Raw genomic sequence first — 21,040 nt, 5'->3', positions numbered from 1 at the left:
GGCTCGCTTGGAACGCCGCACCGGTCAAAAGTGGTGGAAAATAGAAAAATGTCAGATTTGCGAAAATGATCCTTTTGGCGGAGGCGCTGGAGAGATTGCCGCAAGGCGTGTCTTTGTTCATACTGTATCGGAGCTGAGCAGCTGTCACGAGCAACATCAAGAGTATCGACGATGTATCAGCATCAACAGCGAGACCGTCCGGGACCGATCGGCCGCTCGTCTCTGTTAACACGTGGCAGTGACTGCCTTGTCCGAACCACAAATGGCAAGCGTCGCGGAGAGAGTCTCTCTTTGCACCAAGCTGCTCAATTCATATCGCTACGCGTTGTTCGAGCTTCTTTTTACCATCACGCCCTTCCCCCTTTGTTGTCACATTCATCACTTTGGATTGTCACATCCTTCCCTTTCAATCGTCACATCTTTACAATGAAAGGTCCGTGCGTAGCCAACGAGGCTGAGTGACCCAAAATGCTCAGCTCTTTTGTTCACTCCGGGCGTGCTGCGCTTGGACCGCCAAAGCACGTCTGAAATGAAAGACGAGATTAACTTCGAAACAGCCGACTCAGCCAGGCAGCGATCCTTCTCGACTCAGCGAAAAGTGAGCGCTGAGCTCTCCTGCTCTTTCCTTCCCACATCCATGCCTTCTCGACTCAGACCGACAAGCCTCCTGCCTTCAGTGACTCTCTTCCTCTCATCTCTCTTCTCTGCGTCTGACTTACAGTCTCCAGCCCGAATCAGAGGCGCTAATCACGATCTGACTCCTACAATGTGCGACGAAGACGACCCGATCGACCTGCGCGCAAGCTTGCCCGGACGTGCTCGTTCGCCTTCCCGGTCGCGTTCGCCCTCACCACAGCCGACCCGTCAGCGAAGGAGATCGGTGGGCGCCCCCATGCAGAATGCGAGAAGAACAGCTAAACATCGACATTGGCTGCCATGCAAATCTTGCTGCGATGATCCCATCGTCGAAGATTGCGTTCTCCCCGAGACGGAATCGTTCCAACAGAAGTGCGAACATTGTCGAGCGAATCCGACCCTGCAGTGCGATAGTAGCGTTTGGATGGAGCCACACAGGCTGAAAGTCTACATGCAGTGCTTGGAAGAAGACGTTGACATCGAAGAGGCCGATCGACAGGCTTTTGGCGACGTCGATGGACTTCTCGGTGGTCCCCTCGACAGGTGCAAGGAGTACAGCTTTCTGCAGACTCCGTCGCCTTCCGCTCGCCCGAACGGACGAACGCGGTCGAAAGCTACTCCTCGGCGACGATCTCGACGCCACATGGCCCGCGGCTCGTCTCCTTCGCTGAACGGCGACTCAACGAACGACAGCGGGATCATTTTGAAATCCAAAAGCCCGGCTGGCAATGAGGTCGCCAATGTTGCGTCGTCATCACGAATGACGCTGTTGTCACAGACGGCGCGGCCGGCGCGGCCGGCCCGTCCCTCGCAGCCCGCTGCCTCCACAAAGGCGGAACAGCTCGCATCGCCACCGATGAAAATGCAGAAGTACTTCTACAAGGACGAATACCACAACGTTCCACTTGTCCCTGTCATGGATGACGAAGGGCGACGAAAGTTGTTCAACGACGTGAGGAGGGTGATGATCGAGAAATCCATCGACAAGGAGCTCCTCGGCGACTCGGCTTCTCGCGCTGAGATCCTGGAGCTTCACGAGAAGTACGACGATGTACTGTGGCAAGCCCTTGGAATCTGAACCTCAGTGAGTAGCTGTGCCTCAATTCTGTAGCTGTAACCCCGGTCTGACCATTTCCCTTGTCTTTCTCCATCGCTTCCAGCCGCGAGTCAGTGCCCTTCGTGGGCCGCTGCACGCCACGTTTCCGCGCTATTGCCCTCCAATTCTCAAAGCCAGCAAGACCGGCCGTATCGCTGTAGCCCGAGTGCATTCCTGACATGCTCCATTCGCCGTGTCTGTACGTGTCCTGTTGTATCATGTGTCACTGAAATCCTCTTGTTCGCAAAGCGCAGCAATCTGAGAGTGACGGTCTGGAAGTGTGATTTCGCAATTTACGCGCTCCTGCTAGACTCAGCCGAACGCGGGTGGCAGGCGCGTGTCTCTCGAGAGACCAACACTTTGGCGCAAAACTGAGCTTTTGAAATTTCGACCCTGCGCCGCTTCTGATGAGCTTCTTGACATGCGCCCTCCTTCCCTCCGCGTCGCATCCTATCCTCTCTCAGTTCGCAACCTTCCTGATATCCTCCATCTTTGTCCAGGCATCACCTCGCCAGGCAATAGCCACGATGCTAGAGACGGCCGAGCAGAAGCTCGCCCGAGTCGCCTGGACGCAATCCATCATCTCGCATCGCATCGTCCCCGCCTCCTTCGCTAAGCATCTCTACGAGCGCTGCTGCACCATCCTGCACAGCAGCTACAACGAATCCACCTACCTGTCGATGTACGATGAGGCGGCACGCCATCTGTCTGTGATCTCGTTCGAGCTGCGAACGTTCAAGGACCAGTCTACGGGCGTGACAATGTTGGCGCTGATCAACACCAAGGCGGACACCTTCATTCGCGGGGCGACGCGGTATACGGCGAACGGGATCAGCTACATCCGCAAGCTGGTGGAGGAGATCTTTCGGGCGAAGCGCGAGGCGTATTCGATTGCGAGCATGGAAGCTGTGCGTCTGGGCGGAAAGGTCCGGCAGCATCTGACGAGGGATGCGACGGAAGAACTGTTGAAGAATCTGGTCGATCATCGGTGGCTCGACTACTCGGCGTAAGTACACCCCCCATCTTCTCACCCCATCTTCAAGATTAACACTGACCCATTTGGCTGCTGTTATAACAGGGACGGCATCTACACACTTTCAACGCGAACCCTGCTCGAGCTGCGCAACTACCTCCAGAGCGAGTTCGAAGAACACTACCACGCCTGCACGCACTGCAAGGACGTCGTGACGCTGGGCATCGGCTGCTCGTACGCCTCTCGGGGTGGCTGCGACGTGAGGTTCCACTACCACTGCGCTCGGGCTACGATCGGCGCCAAGGTGGATGATGATGATGCGCTGCATAGGCTCGGAGGGATCTGTGTGGGATGCAGAAAGAATTGGAAGTCCCGACCGATCGGGCCGAGGGCGTTGGGGTTGACGGGTGGAGAGGAGGGGTGGGTGAGCTCCCAGGGCGAGGCGAGTCAGGAGGCGTCGGGTAGCGGCAGGCGCAGACGCCAGGAGGAAGAAGATGAGGAAGATGAAGAGGATGAGGAGGAAGGGAACGCCAGCCCAGTCGAACGCCCACGACGCCCAGTCAAGAGGCAAGCGAGCGAAGAGGACGAAGACGAAGACGAGGAGGACGAGGAAGAGGAAGCAGACACAACCGCACGCAGACCAGGATGGGTCAAGCCAGAACCGCAACACACACCCCAGGCTTCGCGCTCTCGACATCGGCCAACCGAGCAGGAAGAAGAGGAGGACGAGGACGAGGACGAAGAGGTCGATGTCAAGCTTCGCAAGCGGGCGCGTTGAGGTGGCCTTCCTCGTGGCGGATCGTGAGAGGAGGGTGTACTTCTAGGCGTGGTCAAGGGTGGTCAGCGTTTATTTCTACAGTAGGCGACATTGTGATGGGCAGAGCAAGCGTGTTCTCAGATCGTGACGTCGACCGTGGGTGCGCAGTGGGCGTGGACGCGGCTGATTCCGCGCGTGCGTGCAGGACGGCGATGAGCAAATGAGCTAGGCAGACGGCGGGAGGCGCTTCGCCATTGCTCTTGTCGTTGTTGGGCTGAGCTTTGCACCGTGAGAACCGACGAGTCGCTGCGCAGTGTGATCACGATTGTGACCGTCAAGAGTCTCATCCCGAGGCAAACTTCCGCGCACATCCACACACCTGTTGGACGAAGAAGAATCCTCTATTCGAGCTAGTAATACAATGTAACGATGCGGAGCGGAAAAGACTTGAAGGTGGTATGTTGGTATGATGCAAAGCGATTGTGGGGTTGAGTAGCAGACTCAATTGGTGGGGGATGTGCAGATGTGACGAACGAAGTGTCTAATGTGCGAGCCCGCGCGTAGCCTGCGTCCTCTCGCTCTCCAACTTGGCCTTGTTGGCTGCGAAGGCCGCGTTGCGTACCTGTTCCTGCTGGGCGCACTTGTGTTGTTCGGGCAACCGGTGTTTGCCGCAGAACTTCAGACTGCAGTGGGGGCATTCGCCGACGAGGTTGATGGCGGCGTCCTTGCACTGGGCGTCGGTGCCGGTGCCGTTCTGGCAGCGCTTCTTGGCACCACCGCGAAGTCGGAGGACGAGGTGGAGGGTGGATTCCTTCTGGATGTTGTAGTCCGAGAGGGTGCGACCGTCTTCCAGCTGCTTGCCGGCGAAGATGAGTCGTTGTTGATCAGGCGGGATGCCTTCCTTGTCCTGAATCTTGGCCTTGACATTGTCAATGGTGTCAGAGGACTCGACTTCGAGGGTGATGGTCTTGCCCGTAAGAGTCTTGACAAAGATCTGCATACCACCGCGAAGGCGGAGGACAAGGTGAAGTGTCGACTCCTTCTGGATGTTGTAGTCGGACAGCGTGCGACCGTCTTCGAGCTGCTTGCCAGCAAAGATGAGGCGCTGCTGATCAGGTGGGATACCCTCCTTGTCCTGGATCTTGGCCTTGACGTTGTCAATGGTGTCCGAGGACTCGACCTCGAGAGTGATGGTCTTGCCGGTGAGAGTCTTGACGAAAATCTGCATGCTGAAGTCTAGATGCGGATGTGGATCGAGGCAGGTATGCTAGGCTGGGTGCTGGGCTCTCTGTGGAGGTGCTGTGTGCAAATGGATGCGGCGTCGGGCAGGGGACACAGCCGCGACGCGGGGCAGACGAATAGGTAGGGGCGCTTGAAGATGCCGACGAAGCAGTCGGACCGAGTGTGGTGTTCAGATGTAGTAGGGTGTTGATGGTGAGGACACGAGATGCGGTGAGCGTGATAAGTGGCAAGGATCTTATACAAGGAGGGTGAGTGACTCAGTCAGGCGAGCTGGCACCTGCCGGTCAAAGAAACAGAACAGCACAGCGCAGTCTTGCTTAAAGCGTTATCAAACGGAGACACGCAAGCGGACAGCGCCTTGAGCTGTAAGCTGAGCTTGAATTTAGCCCGTCTTGGCTCCGTTGCCCAGCGGAGAGGGCGTCACGCTGTACAAACACGGGATCACAAAGCGCTGTGCTGCCGCAACATTTAGACCAGCTTATCTCTCTTGGGTCCCAGCCCAATTTGGATTTTGCTTTTCAGCTGAGTTTTGAGCGATTTTCAGAGCGCATCACGGCGACACACCAAGTCCGAGTCAGGCTGTGTCTGCGGGCTGAGACTTTTGAAAAGTGGCGAGACTCTAGCCCTTCATTTTTCGTAATTTCACCTCCACACACGCTTAAACTCATACCTCTTTGGCTTTCTCTGCCTTTCGCTGCGAGCTGGCTGCAAAGACCCTGAGCTGACGAATGACGCGTCCCTGAGCTATGACGGCGCTCGCTTGCTCACCAGCAAAGGTGATCGAGGCCACATGGCGTTCCTTAGACCGTTCGCGATCCGGCACAACCCGGTCATTCTTTTGCCGACTTGTAACACCGTATGAGACCTCGATCGATGCGGTGAGGTTGCTTGGACCCTGTACTCGCAATTCACGTCCCGGATCGCGACGCGAGTGCGCGTTGATGACCGAGCTCCACGCACAGTCAGCGTACTCTGAAAACATAGCCCACGAGCTCGAAGCGTAGTCGCACCAGTTATCTAAGAAAAGCAGTTCACAGCCCTGGCTTCGATACCTTGTCACCGGCTTGTCGCATGCACGACCCTGAGATCCCCACATTCGAATGCAACAGACAGGTTCATCTTCAGCATGAGGAGCAGAAGCAACCGGCCTAGGAGCGGACTTTGAACCCCCTTCTCTAAGGTGTGGAGGCGGAAGGCCAATTAAGCTTCTGGCGAGCTGCCAGGAAGCAAACGTCCTTGGTGAAGCTCGTGATGACATGGCATCGTGCTGCGTGTCATTGAGCGTTGGGTTGGTTGTCTCTCCGTCATCTGCTTGACATCCCTCAAGCAAACATCACGCCGCCTGACATCCCTCGAGCATACATCACACAGCATCAGCAGCCTCTGATGTCGTGAATTTTTGAATAGCAATCGTGACAGGAACGCCTCGTAGGATCTATTTACAGTCGTATACTTGCAAGGTATCATATCTAGGCCACGCGGCTCGCCAGACGTCGAATGGCAGGCACCGTAATGTAAGCGGGGCAGTACGTCTCGATGCCCGTCACTTCGCGTGGCAAGGGGAGCTCGTACGGTCCCGCCTCGTCCACCTCGGGTGGCAGCAGCAGGTGGTCGTTGCGGTCGTTGGGCACCACGCGCGATGCCACCGCCTTGAGGATCTCGGGCGAGATCGGGTTCTCGTAATCCGCCACGTAGTAGTGCGAGATGAGCTTCTGGATTTGCGTCGGCGTCAACATCCAGCACACATCGTAGATGATGTCGATATCGCCCAACGTCGCCTTCTTGAGCTGCAGCAGCTTGGTCGCCTGCATGAGGTGCTCCAGCTGCAACGTGCCTTCCGGCATGTCGTGCGACTTGCACCATTCCTCGATTCGCGTGATGTTGTACTGGATCTGCATCGCGCGCTTCCACGAGCAGAAGTTGCGTCGCATCAGCAGGTCGTTGAAGCTCGTCACGCCAATCAGCTTGAGCAGCTCCGTCACCACCTGCTGCGTCACCGACGGCTCGACATAGTAGCTCTTGAGACTCTTCCACACCTTGTTCAAGATGCCCAGAATGTCGTCCATCGTGTGCGTCGGCGCCGAGCTGTTGTTCAGCAGGCGGTTGAACAGACGGCCCGAGTGGTCGCTCGTCACAAAGCCAGGCAACGACTGGGACTCGACCAGCGCCGGGATCACCATCTTGTGCAGGCGCTTCTTGGCCTCCTGCATCCACGTGTGGTAGATGTTGTACTCCAACGAGTCGAGGTCGTGCTTGACAATCGTGACCAGTCGCTCGTAGTCGCCCCACTCGAACGATCGTGCGGCACCGTCGACGCCGGGACCGATGCCCTGCAGCATGTCGCTCTCGGCGATGCAGACAAATGACAGGACCTCGTGGACGTTGGAGAGCCAGAATATGCCAGGGATGATGGCGTCTTCGCCCTGGAACGACATGACGTGCTGCTGGATGGTCTGCATGACATTGGCCAGGAAGCGCTCCGATTCGCGCACCAGGCCGTACTTCCACATCTCGTTGGTGACGAGCGAGATGAGGTGCGCCGGGAAGAGCACCTCTTTGGGCGAAGGCGGGTTCTGCAGACTGGGTGCAGGCACTTTGAGGAAGCGAATGAGTCCGTTGAGCACGTCCTCGTCGAGCTGCTCCTCGTTCTCGAGAATGCGGATGATCTCCTCAGACGGATCGTCTTCGACATCGTCGTCGTAGCCATGACCAAAGCCTTGGTGCTGGTGACCCTCGAGACCGAAAGCCACCGAGACGTGGCGGTTGGCGGTGGCTGCACTTCGCTTCGCAGCCATCATGGCCTCCTCGTGCTCATCGCGACCAGCGGGTGCATCGCTCCATGGGCCAGTCTCGCTATGACGACGAGGTCGACGCTTGCTTCCGGCCGGCGCGTATCCATTCTCCTTGCCTGTCGACATGTTGAACACGGGTGGCGCGGCGTTCTCGATGCGCTCCGAGTTCTTCTGCAAAGTGTTGAGAGCGTTGGCACGGTTGAGTTGCTCTCGCAACGACCCAACCTCGGATCGAAGCGAGTTGATGGTGGCAACGTCGTCCTCGTTCGACTTGGTGGCGCCGTTAAGAGCCTCGGAACGGGCCTGCAACTCGTCGGCCTGTCGCTCAATCTCGGCAGTCAGGTCGTTGATGCGCTTGTCCTGCTCGGCGATGCGCTTCAGCGACGCTTCTTGCTTGGCATCGAGATCCCTCTTGGCTGCCACGAGCGCCTCGAATTCGGCCATGGCCACAGTAGGCTTGGCAAGCTCCTCAGTAAGGCCACGATTTCTGCCCTCGACTTCTTCGTGCTTGCCCTGCCATGTGAGGATCTGCGTCTCGAGCGCCTTGATCTTGGACGACAGCTCCTTGTTGTCCTTGATGCGCTTCTGCAGGTTCTGCGTCAGCTCCACCACCTTGTTCTCGAGCTTGTACGAGACTTCCTTGAAGTGCGAGACGGATTTGGCCTCGTTCCTTCGTGCCACAAGCTCCTTCTTGGCGAGTCGGCGTCGGTAGCACGATTGCAGATGGATGACGCCTTGCTTCTCCTTGCGGTACTGTCTGCGAGCCAGAGCACCGCGGAGAAGGGCTTGCAGTCGAGTAGCGGAGAATTCGACCTTGGCGGTCTTGTACGTAGACCGAACGGCTCGACCACGGACGACGCTTTGAATCTTGATGACTGCCTGGCGGGTGGTCTGGTATTGCTTGCGAGCCAAGAAGCCACGAGCGACTGTTTGGATCTTGGTAGCAGCTGTGTCATGGCGGAGATCGTTGACATACTTCATGGCCATGCGCATTCGCCACCAGGACTGAAGCTTGACCGCATTGACGCGCATCGCCTGGTACTTCTTTTGCTGGACGTGTCGTCGCAGGTTCTTCTGGATGACAATGGTGACTGCGTTCAATCGATCGGTACGCCTCTGTTCGAATTGAGCGAGCATGCCTGCGCGGAAGAAGATCTTGGTGAGACCGATCTGATACTTGTCGTGCTCCGTGATGGTTGTGGTGAGGATGTGGGTGGCCAGCGCCTTTACCTTGTCCATATCCGACATGTTCCAGCGATCCGATGAGACGAGCATGTAGTAACGCTCTGCAAAGTCGTCAAAGGTCCAGCGGGATGGGTAGCCTGCACAGCTGATGCGGATGGTCTCGAGCACACCACAGGCCCGGAGCTGTCCGAGCACGTTCTGCGGCTCCACTTCCCAGGCCTTCTTGGCTTCGTTGGGCTTGATGCAGCGAATGTAGTGGACGTTGGTGCTGTCGATGGTGGCCATGAGGCTGACGAGCGAAGCCTTGAACTGCGAACCAAGAGTGGGCTTCTTGATGCTGGCACCGGGCAGCTTCCTTGGCGCTGGCTTGGCTGCTGCGGGGTCGGCGGGTGCATCATTGGACGACTCGTCCGACTTGTGCAGGTTGAGGGCGGTATCAAGAACCTCTTTGAGGAAGGGGTTGCTGGTGTTGTTGAGCAGGTTGAGGTGCTCATCGGGAACTGCGTCCTTATTCTTTTCGACAAAGCCTGCGCTCGAGTACTCGACGTCGAGGGCGTAATGGCAGACGGTGAAGCCGGTGGTGCCAAAGCGAGGTTTCTTGAACGAGTTTTTGAACTCGGGACGTCGGTCCATCTGCGTATAGAGCTTTTGCACGAATGACTCGTCCGAGCCGGAAGGAAGGCGCGACTCTTCGTCGAGCAAAGAGAGGATACCAAGCTTGCTCTCGATCATATCGATGGTGGGCTGATTGTCGGAGAAGTCGATGAAGGTCCACGAAATCTGCTCCTGCAGGTACTCTTCCTGCTCGAGCTTGAAGACGTGGTGGTTGAATTCGTGCTGGAGACGCTCGTTGGCGTAGTTGATGCAGAACTGCTCGTACGAGTTGACCTTGAATCGCTCGAAACCGTAGATATCGAGGACGCCGATCATGGACTCGCGCGACTTGGAGGAGCCCAGAGCCAGCGATCGGTTCATCTGGTCAACGAGCCAGTCGAAGAGGCAGGTGTAGACGAACTTCGAGACCGAGTCTCGCACCACGATGGCCTGTGCCTGAGTGAGGTTGGTAATCACCTTCTCGCCTCGTGTCTGGAGCTGCCTCTTGACGGTCCACCTGCGGAACTCGGACGAATCGATGCCGAGCATGCGGGTTGCCATGAACAAGCTTGGCTCGTCATCGGACAAGACGGCATCATTTCGTGCAGCGGTGATGTTGACGTTTCCGAGATGCAAAAGCGCCGCCAAGAGACGGAAGATGTTCCACTGACGTTCGATGGTGATGCCGACGGTGCTGAGCGCCTTTTGTGTCGCCTTGAAGTCCTCAGCATCGTTGACGCCATTGATGATGTGACTGCCGGCACCACCCTGGTTGAGATAAAAGAACTTGGAGGCGTCTTCGAGGCCCAGATCTTTCTTCTCTGATGAAGGCGTGCCTGCGCAGAGCTGGTAGAAGATGTGGTAGTTTCGTTCCGTCTCTGGCTGGTAGACGAGACGCGATCGCTCGAGCAGATAGGTGCGCATCTTGGCACCGACAATCTCGTGGCTCTTATCAAAGAGGATCTCGAGGTACTTTCCGAAACGCGAAGAGTTGTCGTTTCGGGTAGTCTTTGCGTTACCAAAAGCTTCCATGATAGGGTTGGTGGCGAGGATCTGCTGTTCGGTCTCGCTCATGCCGCCCGTGTCCTTGGCTCCAGCCTTGCGACTGCCGGGTCGATCTGGGTCCTCCACAGTGGCAAAGTAGCGCATGATGAACTTGGCCGAGACCGTTTTACCGGCACCGGACTCACCGCTGACGACGATGGTCTGGTCCTTCTCGTCGCGGATCATGCATCGGTAAGCATCTTCGGCGATGGCGAAGAGATGTGGCTCCAGCTCACCCTTGCGTCTGCCGGAGTAGGCCTGGATGATCTCGGGGCTGTAGAGGCTCAGACCGTAGAAGGGGTTGACTGCGATGAGGACGATACCCGAATACGTGTAGATGATGCGCTGCGAGTATCTGTTGAGAATGGTGTGCAAGACCGAGGGCTCATTGAGGTAACTGAGGTTGGTGAGATCGTCGGTGGCCTCGAGGAGTGGCGGGTTGCGCAGAGGCGGTAGCTGATCTTCGCCATCCTTTGCTGCCAGCTTGGCTTCTGTGGTGGTGACGACCTTGGTGACGCCGGAGTCATCGAGGACGAAATGGAGTGCGATTTCTCCGGACTCAGCCTTGGTGACCGGCTTGGCCAGCGTCGCACTGATCCAGCCGAGCTCCTTGTCGGCGAACCAGGCTTTGGTGCCGGGCACGAATGCGGCGAGAAGGTCGGTTGCTGCGGGCGCCATGGTTGCTGCTGTGAGTGCCGCGGGCTGGCTGTACTAAGGAGTCTGACGCTTGCTTCGAGCAGCGCTGCTTCTAGGTGTGAGTCTAGCGAAGGACCGAGTCGATGTTGCAGACGCTGAGCAGCTGAGCAGCTTCGAGCTAAGCACAGACGCGTCGATGCAGTCCAGGATAATCGCAGATGACCACCAGGGCGACTTGCCGAGCGACGCTTGCTGCGAGGTGGTGGTAGCGACTTGCCACAACGGAGGCTCGTCGAATGCACAATGGAGAAGCCTGCTCTCGGAAAAGTGTCGAAAAGTTCCACGGGAACGCTGCGACCAAGTCGTGCCAGACGAAGCAGATCTAGCAAGCGCGACGAATCCCGATGGTGTGAAGAAAGGAAGGACGAAAGAGAGAGAGAGAGAGGACGAAGGGAACGAAATGCGTGATGGGCGTTGGTCAAGAGGCTCGAGCTGAAGATGCAGACGCAGACGCAGAAGATCGTGCCGGGTCACACTTACACTCAGGGCGAAAGGCGTGCAACAAAGCTCACGGTCTGCAGACAGACGTGCGAGCTAGCCTCGACCCACCAACACACACTTTCCTACGCCCACCAGCCAGAAAGGGTGCGTGTGAATCACACGCGCACCGAAAGTGACACGCCGTCTTGTGATACGCTCGCTCAAATTTGCAGGCGGAATGTAGACGGAGAACCCTGACCGAGCAGCAGGCTTGGTGCTGCTCTGTCTCGGAAAGTAACAGCCTTAGGCGAGCGCCAGCACACACGGAGAGCTCCAAATGAAAGGGCGACGCGCTTTTCTGAGTCTTCCAACGCGCCCAAACCAAGCCCACAGGAAACTTGTGCCCCTTTTGACGCCGAGCCAACGAGGGTCCAAGGCCAGAGGGAGGGAAGAAAAAAAAAAAGTGTTGCTCTTTCAAAATTTAGAGCGTTGGCTGCTGCTCAGGCGCTGACACGCATGCCTTTGAATTCGAATACCGACACCTCCCTTTTGTATTGGAGCCCTTTGTCGTTTCGTATTCAGAGCAGTGCCCTCTCTGAAGCGGAGCACTGCTTCAGCTTACTGTAGCTTTGCAATCGTATCTTCACAGTGAGCGTGTAAACGGCGCTAAGCGGACCAGCCGTATGCCATCGCTATGGTCGACTCAGACAGACCAGTCGACTCTAGTTCGTCAGCAGCAACAGCAAGGCAGGTCTTAGTGTTCGACTACGACGCGACCTCACCACCCCTCTCACGCGACGACAGGCAGCTGGCGCAGATTAGGGCGCGCGCGTCCGGTGAAAATCGCCTTGCCGCAGAGACCCTGGAAACGTTGCGAGAGCGTGAAGCTGTGCATCATCACTGCCATGCTTCGTGGAAAAAGGCATTCGTCACAGCCTCATCGCACAGTCCAGGAACAGCTGTTTGTTGTATGGGAACACATTATCATTCAGTAACGTCTAGGGATGAAAGGGGAAGCGAGAACAAGGCGGAGATGCTGAGTGCAGGTTGAGCAAATGTATCGAAACACTACTCGGGTATGTTTGCAATGGACGGAACGCGCGAGCTAGAGAGGGAACCTTAGACGAGGTACTGCTGCAGACCAGCAGCCTGCACCTTGTCGGGCACCTGCGTGTTGAGCTGGCTGACGAAGCCGCAGACCTGTCCGCGCAGCAGGGCACCCAGGTTGTCCTCGTCACCCGCAAGCACGTGGGCGAACAGCTGCAGGATCGTGTCGATGTTCTGCGACGCCACCGCGTTGTTGGCCTGAATGAGGTTCATCATGCAGTGCAGCACGGGCGACCACTCGGCCATGTCCTTCTGCAGCGGCAACGACGAGAACAAGATGGGCAGCGCCTGATCCAGCGGCACCGCGTCGGCGTTCTTGATGATCATCCTCGACAGGCAACCGCAAGCATTGTCGCGTGCCGTCAGGATCTCGTCCGACTCGTTCTGGCCCTTCTCAAAGAAGGGGCGGATGGCGTTGAGCAGCGCAGGGAAGTGCGCGCTCAGGTCCGCCTGCGTGTTCTCCACCAGCACGCCCGATGCAAAGACAGCGTTCGATCGCACCGACGCCTCTTCGTCCGAGAGTGCTCGCGACAGCAACGAGAGGATGTCCTGAGTGAAGGGCGTGATGCCGCTCTTCATGCCCGTGATGATCTCGCCCAACGATCCGATGGCGGTGGATCGGTCGCTCACAGAGCGGCCTGGCGTGTAGTACTTCATAATCTGAGGCATGAATTGCTTCAACGGATCGCTGAATTCGGCTCCAAGCACGTTGGCCATGGCGCCCACCAGATCCGAAGCGGCCGAGATCAACACCGACTCGTACTCGGAAGCCTCCTCGTTCTCCTCCTCGGGAATCTCCGAGTCGAGCTGAGGTGGGCTCTTCTTCTCGAGGATCATGATGGTGTAGGTGCACACCACGTCCAGGTGCTCGGGCGCGATGATGGCCGGTCCGTTCTTGTTGAGGCATTCGGCCAACGACTGGCACACCTCAATGGCGGCAGTTCTGTCATAACATTAAGTTGAATGGCAAGGGATGTCAGTGTCATGTCCTTCATCGTTGTCGAATCGCGATCCGAGATAAAGATGCAGAGATGGACCCAAACACGGTTGCCTTAAACGCAGAGCGCATCGGCGCCAAAGCTCGTGCGATGCGCCGCGAAAAAGTCAGTACTGATAAAGAAAATGTTGTAGTCACTCGACCGCTCCTATAACGGACGTCATTGTGAGCTGAGAAAGTTTGTCATCCTGTGGAAGGTGGCGCGGGCCCCTACTCGAGGCGATGGCCGTGCTTATCCACATCTCTGCATCTATCTCAAGATTCTCGGGTATCAATGAACTTACCGATCATCTTCGCTCTCCCACATCTCGAGAACGGCAGGGATGACGACGCTAACCAGCTTCTGCACGTCGGCATTGAGAGGCACCTTGACCTGAATGCCAGACTGCCATGGCTGCGGGTTGCTGAGCTCGTTGAACGTGTTGATGTAGGTGAAGAGGGCCGAGACAGCGCTCTTGCGGATGCCCTGGTAGAAGTGGTCGAGCAACGAAACGAGCTGTGCGACCGACTCTTGAATGTAGGGAAGGAAGCCGGACTTGGTGTGTGCAAAGATCTCGCCCAGCGAGTCGGCGGCCACCTCCTTCTCGATGGCGATGGCCGAGTTGACGTTGAGGAAAGCGTCGTTGAGCTCGTCAATGTCGACGAATCCATCGTCATCGTCCTCGTCGCCCGGAATGCCGATGCCGTTGATGGTGCCGTCGCCAGATGCACCGGGGACGGGGTCGTGCTCGGACTGCTGGCACGACTCGATCAGCCTGGGCACAACGTGCGGAAGGAAGGGAGTGAACTCCTCGCCGAACACGCGCGACATGACGGCGAAGAAGATGAAGCTGCACTCGCGCAGACGAGGGTTGTTGAGGTCCATGCCCTCGAAGGCGAGCTTCATCAAGTCCTGGAAGTAGGGTCGGAAGGCCTCCTTGCCGACAGCCTCGGCGAAGGTGCCGACGGTGTCGGTGGTGATGCCGCGCAGGTCCATGGCGTCGCCCTCCTCGGTCAGAGTGAGGAAAGGCTTGATGCGCTGCATGGTCTGGTCGAAGTAAGGGATAAAACCCTCCTTAGACGCGTGAGCAGCACTGCCGATGGCGCCGGTGACGGTGGCCTTGACGGGGATGGGGGCCGTCTCGAGAAGACCGGCGAGTCGCTCCATGATGGCGGGCAAGTACTGCGAGATGTCCGAGCCCATGACCTCAAGAAGCGAGTCAAGAGCAGTGCAGGCGGATCGCTGCGTGGCAGGGTCGTTGACGAGCTCCATGATGACGGGGAGCAGGGTCGCGTGCTTGGCAGCGCACTCCTCCTCGAGCATCTCGCAAAGGCAGCCAAGAGCAACGCAGGCAGCCTTGCGAACGACAGCCTCGTGGTCCTTGAGACCCGCCTCGACGAAAGGCCAGAGGTCGTTCATGTGGGGGCGGATGTATTCGGAGCATCCCTCGACCGAGACGCCGAAAGCCATCATGGCAGCCTTGCGGTGGTGAGGGTCCTGGTTGCTCATGTAGGTCTGCATCTGCTCGAGCAATGGTGGGAAGACGTGGCTGGGAGGAAGTTCGGTGGCGAGGCCGTCAATGACACGGAGGGCGAGACGCGAAGGGGAGTCCTCGTCGACGTCGTCCGAGTCCTCTTCGACAGCGATGGGCATGAGACGGCCGATCATGTGCTTTGCGAGGCCGAGGCTCTGCACCTTGGAGCGCTTGTAGGAGCAGATCCAGATGAGCGAGTTGAGGCACATGAGTCGGAGGTCCTCCTCGTGCTCGGTGTTGGCACCGTTGGAGAGGAAGAAGTCGATGAGCTCTGCGATGTGATTTGAGATGATGGGCACTTCGAGCATGCAAATCTCCTCGAGCACATCGAGAATCTGTCGGACACCGTCCTGGTTGCTCGACTCGAGACACTGGTTGAGCACGCCAACCATCTGGGGTACGGCGGACTGCATGGCGGCCAGGTCTGCGGAAGCATCGCTCTCGAGATTCTGAGCCACCTTTCCGAGGGCACGAACGGTGGTGATGCGGACTTCGATCGACTCGGGGTCCTGGAGGCTCTTTGCGAAGAGCTGCATGATCTGAGGAAGGTGCTGGTCGAGAGAGTCGCCGCCGTCGACGAAGGTCTCGAGGACAGTGTAGAAGATGAAGAGCGAGACTTGACGGTGGGTGGCGTTGGACGAGTCGGCGGCCTGGAAGAGGAAAGGGAGGAGAGCGGGCCAAGAGCCTGCGGGAAGTTCGCGCTTGGCAATCTCGGAGATGACACGAGCAATGGCGTTGCGGACGGGGGCAGCCTGCTCGTTGGTGACGACTTCGAGGAGCTTGGCCTTGATGCCATCACGGACCTGAACGGACTGCTTGGTCCAGACCTTGCCTCCGCTCTTTGCGAGTCGTTTCCTCAATTCGACTGCGGCAAGCTGGCGGACAGCAAGGTCAGGAGAGGTGGCGAGGATCTCGAAGAGTGCGGGAATGCATTGCGGGTTCTTGTAGTAGGTATTTTGGAGCGACTCGGTAGCAGCCTTGACGGTGTTTGTATCGGGGACGTTGCTCTGCTTGAGAAGCTCATGGAGCCCTTGGACGAACGCGGGATCCATGGTGATGGTGTGATGATCCGAAGAGCTTCGGTCGAGCTATTGGTGCGATTGATGGTTGCTCTTGGGAGGAGACGTCCGCTGCTTGACGGAGGATAGCGAGTTGGAACGACTGCGACCAGAGAGTCCGCAAAGTCCGATGTACCTGCGGCGTGACAGGCTCGAAGAGAAGAAGAAGAAGAGATGAGCAAGCCTCGAAGATATCCGCGGATGGATAGCAAGAGGAAGGAGGGGTGGGATGAGGATGATGTGCGGGAAGGATGATGGTGCGGGTAGAGTGAGCAGCAAGAAGAAGTCCTCCTCCTGCTCCTTCTCGAGACACCAAAAATTTCAGTTTGACGAGAAGAACACTTTTTCCCTTTTCTTTTGTCCTTTTTTCTTCTTGGACGAGCGAGGTGGTGAACCAGCGTGTGCCTCAAACCTTTTCTGCCTTTTCTGAAAAGTGCAGTTTGCATCCTTCTTCCTTGCTAGCCTGGTGCGTGCATCACAGCCAAAATTTCAGACGTGCAGCAACACAAAAAACTCAAGGCTTTGAGGAAGCCTTTTTCGCACGACAGCGCGTGATCGACTCGAGAAGCAGCCAAAAGCTGAGCATGGAAAATTGCTAGTCATCCGCAGCAGCAACAGCACCAGGCGGCCGCGGCCTGATTGGCTCAGAGGTGGAGGTCTTGAGCGAAAAAAAGCGCAGCAGAGAGAAGAGGGTCAGACGGTGACGATGACTGTCCTGTCCATGGTCCGTTCCCTCAACGCCTTGTTTGTCAACCACATCATCCGCTTCTCGACGAGGGCACAACCTTGATTCTTGTCTCCCATTCCGCTACTCACTAACACAACTTCCACAGCTCTGGCTCGCTTGAGCTTCTCAGGCCCTCCATGTTGAGGCCATCGTTCCAGACGCTGCAGCGCTCGCTGCACAATTCGCTGTTGGTGGCTCGCAGCCCTACCGTCATCAGCAGTAAGACAGCCGCTCAGCCCTTGCGCTTCCTCACGTCGGCCTCTGGCAAGTCCGTCGTCTCGTCGACGAGCAAAAGCGTAGCACAACCTCTTCGGCAGGTACAGCAACAGGTTCGAGGAGTCCGTACCAGTCCCTTCCGTCCCAATGTCGGCAACGGTGGTCCTGGCGGGCGGTTCGCCTTTGCGGCCCCTCACGCTGCCCCTGCGGCCGATGCACCAACCAGCTTCTCGCAGCCCGGCGGATGGACCCGCGCCCTGACCAGCCTTGGTATCATCGGAGGCACTGCTCTTGGCGCCAACATGTTCCTCAACCGCGAAACCCGCGACTCGCTCCACCCGGTCGAGGCCGAGTATCTGCACAAGACCTTCATGTACCTCGCTGGTGGCTTGACTCTCACAGCCGGTGCCGCCATTGGTCTCCACCGCTACGGAGTCTCGCAGCGTGTCATGATGGCCAACCCGTGGCTCGTGCTTGGTGTCGGTCTGGTCGCTAGCATTGGCGGTATGATCGGCGCCACTTCGCTGCCTAATGGTCATCCCCTGAAGGTGCCGTCGTGGCTACTCTTCAACGCTTCGCAGGCTGCCGTCCTCAGTCCTTTGCTCTTCCTCAACCCGGCCGTGCTATCGCGAGCTGCTCTCTACACTGCTGGTCTCGTGGGCTCGCTCTGCTACGTCGGTGCCACTGCCAAGGAAGACAAGTACCTCTGGATGGGCGGACCTTTGCTCGCTGGTGTTACCATCGTCGCTCTCTCGTCGCTGGCACCCATGCTCCTGCCTCGCACCGCATTCCGTGCCCTCGCCGCTACGGAGGCACTCTCGCTCTACGGCGGTCTCGCCGTCTTCGGTGCCTTTGTTCTGTACGACACGCAGCGTATCCTGAAGCACGCCCAGATGGTGCGAGCAGGCTACATGGCTGGTGACCCGCTCGCCGAGTCGATCAGCCTCGAGCTCGACTTTATCAACATCTTTGTCAGGATGGTGCAGATCCTCGGCATGCAGCAGAACCGTCGCAAGTGAGCCAGCGCCATCACTCGAGCGTCCACTTGACCGCCCGCTCAGGGTCACTGTATCACCACCTGTTTCGACCAATTCCTTCCAGTTCTCCTCTCGCCCCTCGTCCTTCGTCAAGCATCGCACCTCCGTTCCTCAAGCACTATCCACCACTCGTTTTTCGTTTTCTCTAATCCGGATCTCGCCGCATTGTAAGATACCAGCTCTTCCGCACAGCGACTGCGTCACCTCGTGGTGGCAGCAGCGCCGATACGAAAGCACCCTCATTCTCGTCCGCACTGGATGTGCTCTGCTCGCCTGTGTCGAGTGTGTCCCCCTTCCTCATCCCTTCCCTTTTCTTCCGTCCGTGAGTCTTCCCCCTATTGAGCCACTCCACACCTTCCTCCCGTTATATTCATCACAGTGTCCTTTTTTCAGTGGACATCTGGTTGAGGGAAAAACGGGAAAGATTGAGCGCCTTCTTGGGCGTTGCACACGATATACACATTACCTAGTTAGCCGGGTATCTGCTTCCACCGCTTCTGGGCAAGAAATCGATGTCGACATTTTTTACACATACTATGCAGTTTTGCAATTGATATCATGTTTGCATTGCGAGAGTGATAGTGAGTGGTTAGAAGAGGTAGCGTTTGGCTGCGTCGATACGACGTTTTACTTCAGGTGGTGGGTCCACCGCTTTTGACGAGATGGTCTCGATGGGGTGCGGAAGGGGACGCTTCTCCACCTCGGGTTCGACAAATGTCAACCGCAGCGCAGCGACGAGTTTGCGTCTCCGTATGCGCTCCACCACCACTTTCTGCTTCTCATCCAGCATCGCCGGCTGCGTTCCAGTGAGCGGTCGGAGTTCGATCCCCACCGAGTGAGCGGGCGTACTCAGCATGCCTACCGACTGCACTCCCGCTTCCATAGCGGCAGACCCGGGCAGAGGCACAATGTTGACTTCAGCTAGGATGTTCCGCTCGGCGAGATACGCATCGTCCGCCCGCTGTCGATCGTACTCGATCCCCCGTAAGTAGATCTTGAGATCCGTCAGCAAGGTCGAGAGCTCCTTGGTGGGCGCGGTGGGATCCGATCCGCCGGTTGGTTTGCCCCCCACCGCACCCTGCAGCTGACTACACCGGGAAGAGTTGAGCCAGTCGACCAGGCCAAATGGCGGAGGGGAGTACTCGTACTGCTTAAGCTTCTTGCGTGCGCTAGCGGGAGCAACGTCGCCGCCAGAAGAAGAAGGAGACACATCGAGCGGATCGGCGGGCGACAAGGGCGACGGGGTCGTACCGTGCCCGTGCGAAGCACCCAATCCCGAAGCGGAGGTCATGTAGAGCGAAGGAGGGAGTTGAGCGGAACAGGAGAGGTAGAGATCGAGCAGTTCGTGCACCGATTCTTCCACGTCTTCAATGTGAACGTGGGTGAGAGCGTCGCATCCGGGAAAAGGTTCTGCCAGCGGAACAGTCGTTGCTGGTGAAGGCTCATCGGGGGACTGCGGCGCCGGTGTGGCAGAGACCGCCTTGATGCTGTTCAAAAACGCCACTAGTGCATCATGCGACTCCTCCTCCTCCCCTCCAGTCTGCTCGGAAGGCAACGTCGTCCTCGGCGGCGGCCTCGCCAACAACGCAGCCCCATACAAGGCCGCCACAGCAATCACATTCGGCGCATACTGCAGCGGCGCCGAAGTCCGAAATAGGTCGGCGGCCACCTTCCACGCTGTACGAACAAACGATTTGGACAGGCGACTCCGACGCCCAAGTTTGATGACCATCTTGAGCGTGGTGTTGGCGTTGCTGTGGAAGTTGAAGCAGAGGCTTTCGATGATGAGCTTTTCGAGCGCCATGAGCCGTTTGCGGTCGGTCTCGAGGATGGTGGGGTCGATGTCGGCTTCGCCTACGCTGCCGATGGCCATGGCGAGTGGTCGTGGGGTGGAGGTGTCATTGCTCGTTGGTGCTCCTACAGCCGCATGCTTGCGCTTCTGACCCGCAAGGGTGGGAAAGGTTGGCTCGTCTGCTGTCGAAGCCGGCGCTGAAGCCGATGGTCCAGCTACAGCAGCATCTGGGACAGATGACCCACCACCTTTGACAAGCTGCGGGAAACGGAGAGCATAGCTTGCCAAAAGCAAGTCTCTCGGCTTCTTGTGCGTGTCATTGAGTTTGGCCGCGACAAAGAGCGAGGCGACCGCAATCTCGTGCAGTACAAAGTCCGAGGGCGGATAGAAGAGGTGGAAACGCTGGTAGATCTGCTGCGCCGTCGCAATGGTCCGCTGCGGGAAACCGAGTCGAGATGCGACAGACTGAATGAAGCCAGAGGCGATATCACGATTGTTGAGCCATGTCGATGCTGACATGCGGGCGCCGCGTTTGCGGGCGTACAGCGTCTCGAGCTGAATCGCGGTGAAGTAAGGGATGTGCGAGAAGGTGGGAATCGCAGCCGGCTCGGGGATGGCAGGCGCAGTGGGCACGCTGATCGGCGCACCTACAGAAGCAGTAGCTGCAGGCTGCGGCATCTTTGCGATGTGTGGTTGTGCAGGCATCCTGTTCGATGGACCGGTGGGCGGTTGGATCTGGGCAAACCTGGCATCGTTCTGCCAGCCAGCAGGACCGGTGGGCGCTGGCCCGCCGCGTGCGTGGGCAGGCATCGTGATGGAATTCTGACCTAGAATTAGCCGGGATGAGTCGGCGGCATGTCTTCGAAAGGCTGTTGGCGATGCAGCAACGCTCGATAATGGAGTGAAAGTACGCTGAGAGCGTGATGGTCTCGACAAGACCCTGAAGCTGTTTGAGAAGATCACTCGAGGTGGAGCTTTTTGACGATCATGTTAAGCCTCTGATGGGATGGTTTGATGCTTTTCGGCGACTTTTTGAAGGTTTGAGGCTTGCAAGCGATCTGCAGTTCCATGTGGTGCAGAAGCACGAATTGGCCGAAGAGCAAACGCACGGCACTGCCGTGCATCAAAGTTTCTAGGGGCGCTGCGAAGACTTGCTG

The 21,040-nt window shown here is 57.7% G+C and overlaps 7 protein-coding genes across 7 annotated transcripts; 3 read left to right on the top strand and 4 right to left on the bottom strand.

The window, feature by feature from the left end:
- Positions 1 to 1,279: 1,279 nt before the first annotated feature.
- Positions 1,280 to 1,714, top strand: PSEUBRA_001502 (uncharacterized protein; the record flags this gene model as incomplete). Its single annotated transcript, XM_059464657.1, has 1 exon — positions 1,280 to 1,714. One exon carries the CDS (start codon positions 1,280 to 1,282, stop codon positions 1,712 to 1,714), a length of 435 nt encoding a protein of 144 aa, XP_059321163.1.
- Positions 1,715 to 2,259: 545 nt separating this feature from the next.
- On the top strand, positions 2,260 to 3,483 carry PSEUBRA_001501 (Zinc finger, RING-like protein; the record flags this gene model as incomplete). Its single annotated transcript, XM_016434741.1, has 2 exons — positions 2,260 to 2,738; positions 2,811 to 3,483. 2 exons carry the CDS (start codon positions 2,260 to 2,262, stop codon positions 3,481 to 3,483), a joined length of 1,152 nt encoding a protein of 383 aa, XP_016293790.1.
- Positions 3,484 to 4,003: 520 nt separating this feature from the next.
- On the bottom strand, positions 4,004 to 4,690 carry PSEUBRA_001500 (Zinc finger, AN1-type; the record flags this gene model as incomplete). Its single annotated transcript, XM_059464656.1, has 1 exon — positions 4,004 to 4,690. The coding sequence occupies one exon, from the start codon at positions 4,688 to 4,690 to the stop codon at positions 4,004 to 4,006; it is 687 nt and encodes a 228-aa protein (XP_059321162.1).
- A 1,483-nt stretch (positions 4,691 to 6,173) lies between these two features.
- PSEUBRA_001499 (Dil domain protein) lies at positions 6,174 to 10,997 on the bottom strand (the record flags this gene model as incomplete). The annotated part of the gene is made up of 1 exon (XM_016434720.1): positions 6,174 to 10,997. One exon carries the CDS (start codon positions 10,995 to 10,997, stop codon positions 6,174 to 6,176), a length of 4,824 nt encoding a protein of 1,607 aa, XP_016293789.1.
- Positions 10,998 to 12,554: 1,557 nt separating this feature from the next.
- Positions 12,555 to 16,105, bottom strand: PSEUBRA_001498 (HEAT repeat associated with sister chromatid cohesion protein; the record flags this gene model as incomplete). The annotated part of the gene is made up of 2 exons (XM_016434725.1): positions 12,555 to 13,485; positions 13,824 to 16,105. The coding sequence occupies 2 exons, from the start codon at positions 16,103 to 16,105 to the stop codon at positions 12,555 to 12,557; spliced, it is 3,213 nt and encodes a 1,070-aa protein (XP_016293788.1).
- An 870-nt stretch (positions 16,106 to 16,975) lies between these two features.
- Positions 16,976 to 18,073, top strand: PSEUBRA_001497 (Bax inhibitor 1-related; the record flags this gene model as incomplete). Its single annotated transcript, XM_016434748.2, has 1 exon — positions 16,976 to 18,073. The coding sequence occupies one exon, from the start codon at positions 16,976 to 16,978 to the stop codon at positions 18,071 to 18,073; it is 1,098 nt and encodes a 365-aa protein (XP_016293787.2).
- Positions 18,074 to 18,680: 607 nt separating this feature from the next.
- On the bottom strand, positions 18,681 to 20,693 carry PSEUBRA_001496 (Cyclin, N-terminal; the record flags this gene model as incomplete). The annotated part of the gene is made up of 1 exon (XM_059464655.1): positions 18,681 to 20,693. One exon carries the CDS (start codon positions 20,691 to 20,693, stop codon positions 18,681 to 18,683), a length of 2,013 nt encoding a protein of 670 aa, XP_059320828.1.
- Positions 20,694 to 21,040: the final 347 nt, after the last annotated feature.

Source organism: Kalmanozyma brasiliensis (genome assembly GCF_000497045.1).
Source record: "Kalmanozyma brasiliensis GHG001 unplaced genomic scaffold PSEUBRA_SCAF14, whole genome shotgun sequence".
NCBI lineage: Eukaryota > Fungi > Basidiomycota > Ustilaginomycetes > Ustilaginales > Kalmanozyma > Kalmanozyma brasiliensis.
The sequence above is the reverse complement of the archived record's forward strand: the minus strand, read 5'-3'. Positions and strand labels throughout refer to the sequence as shown.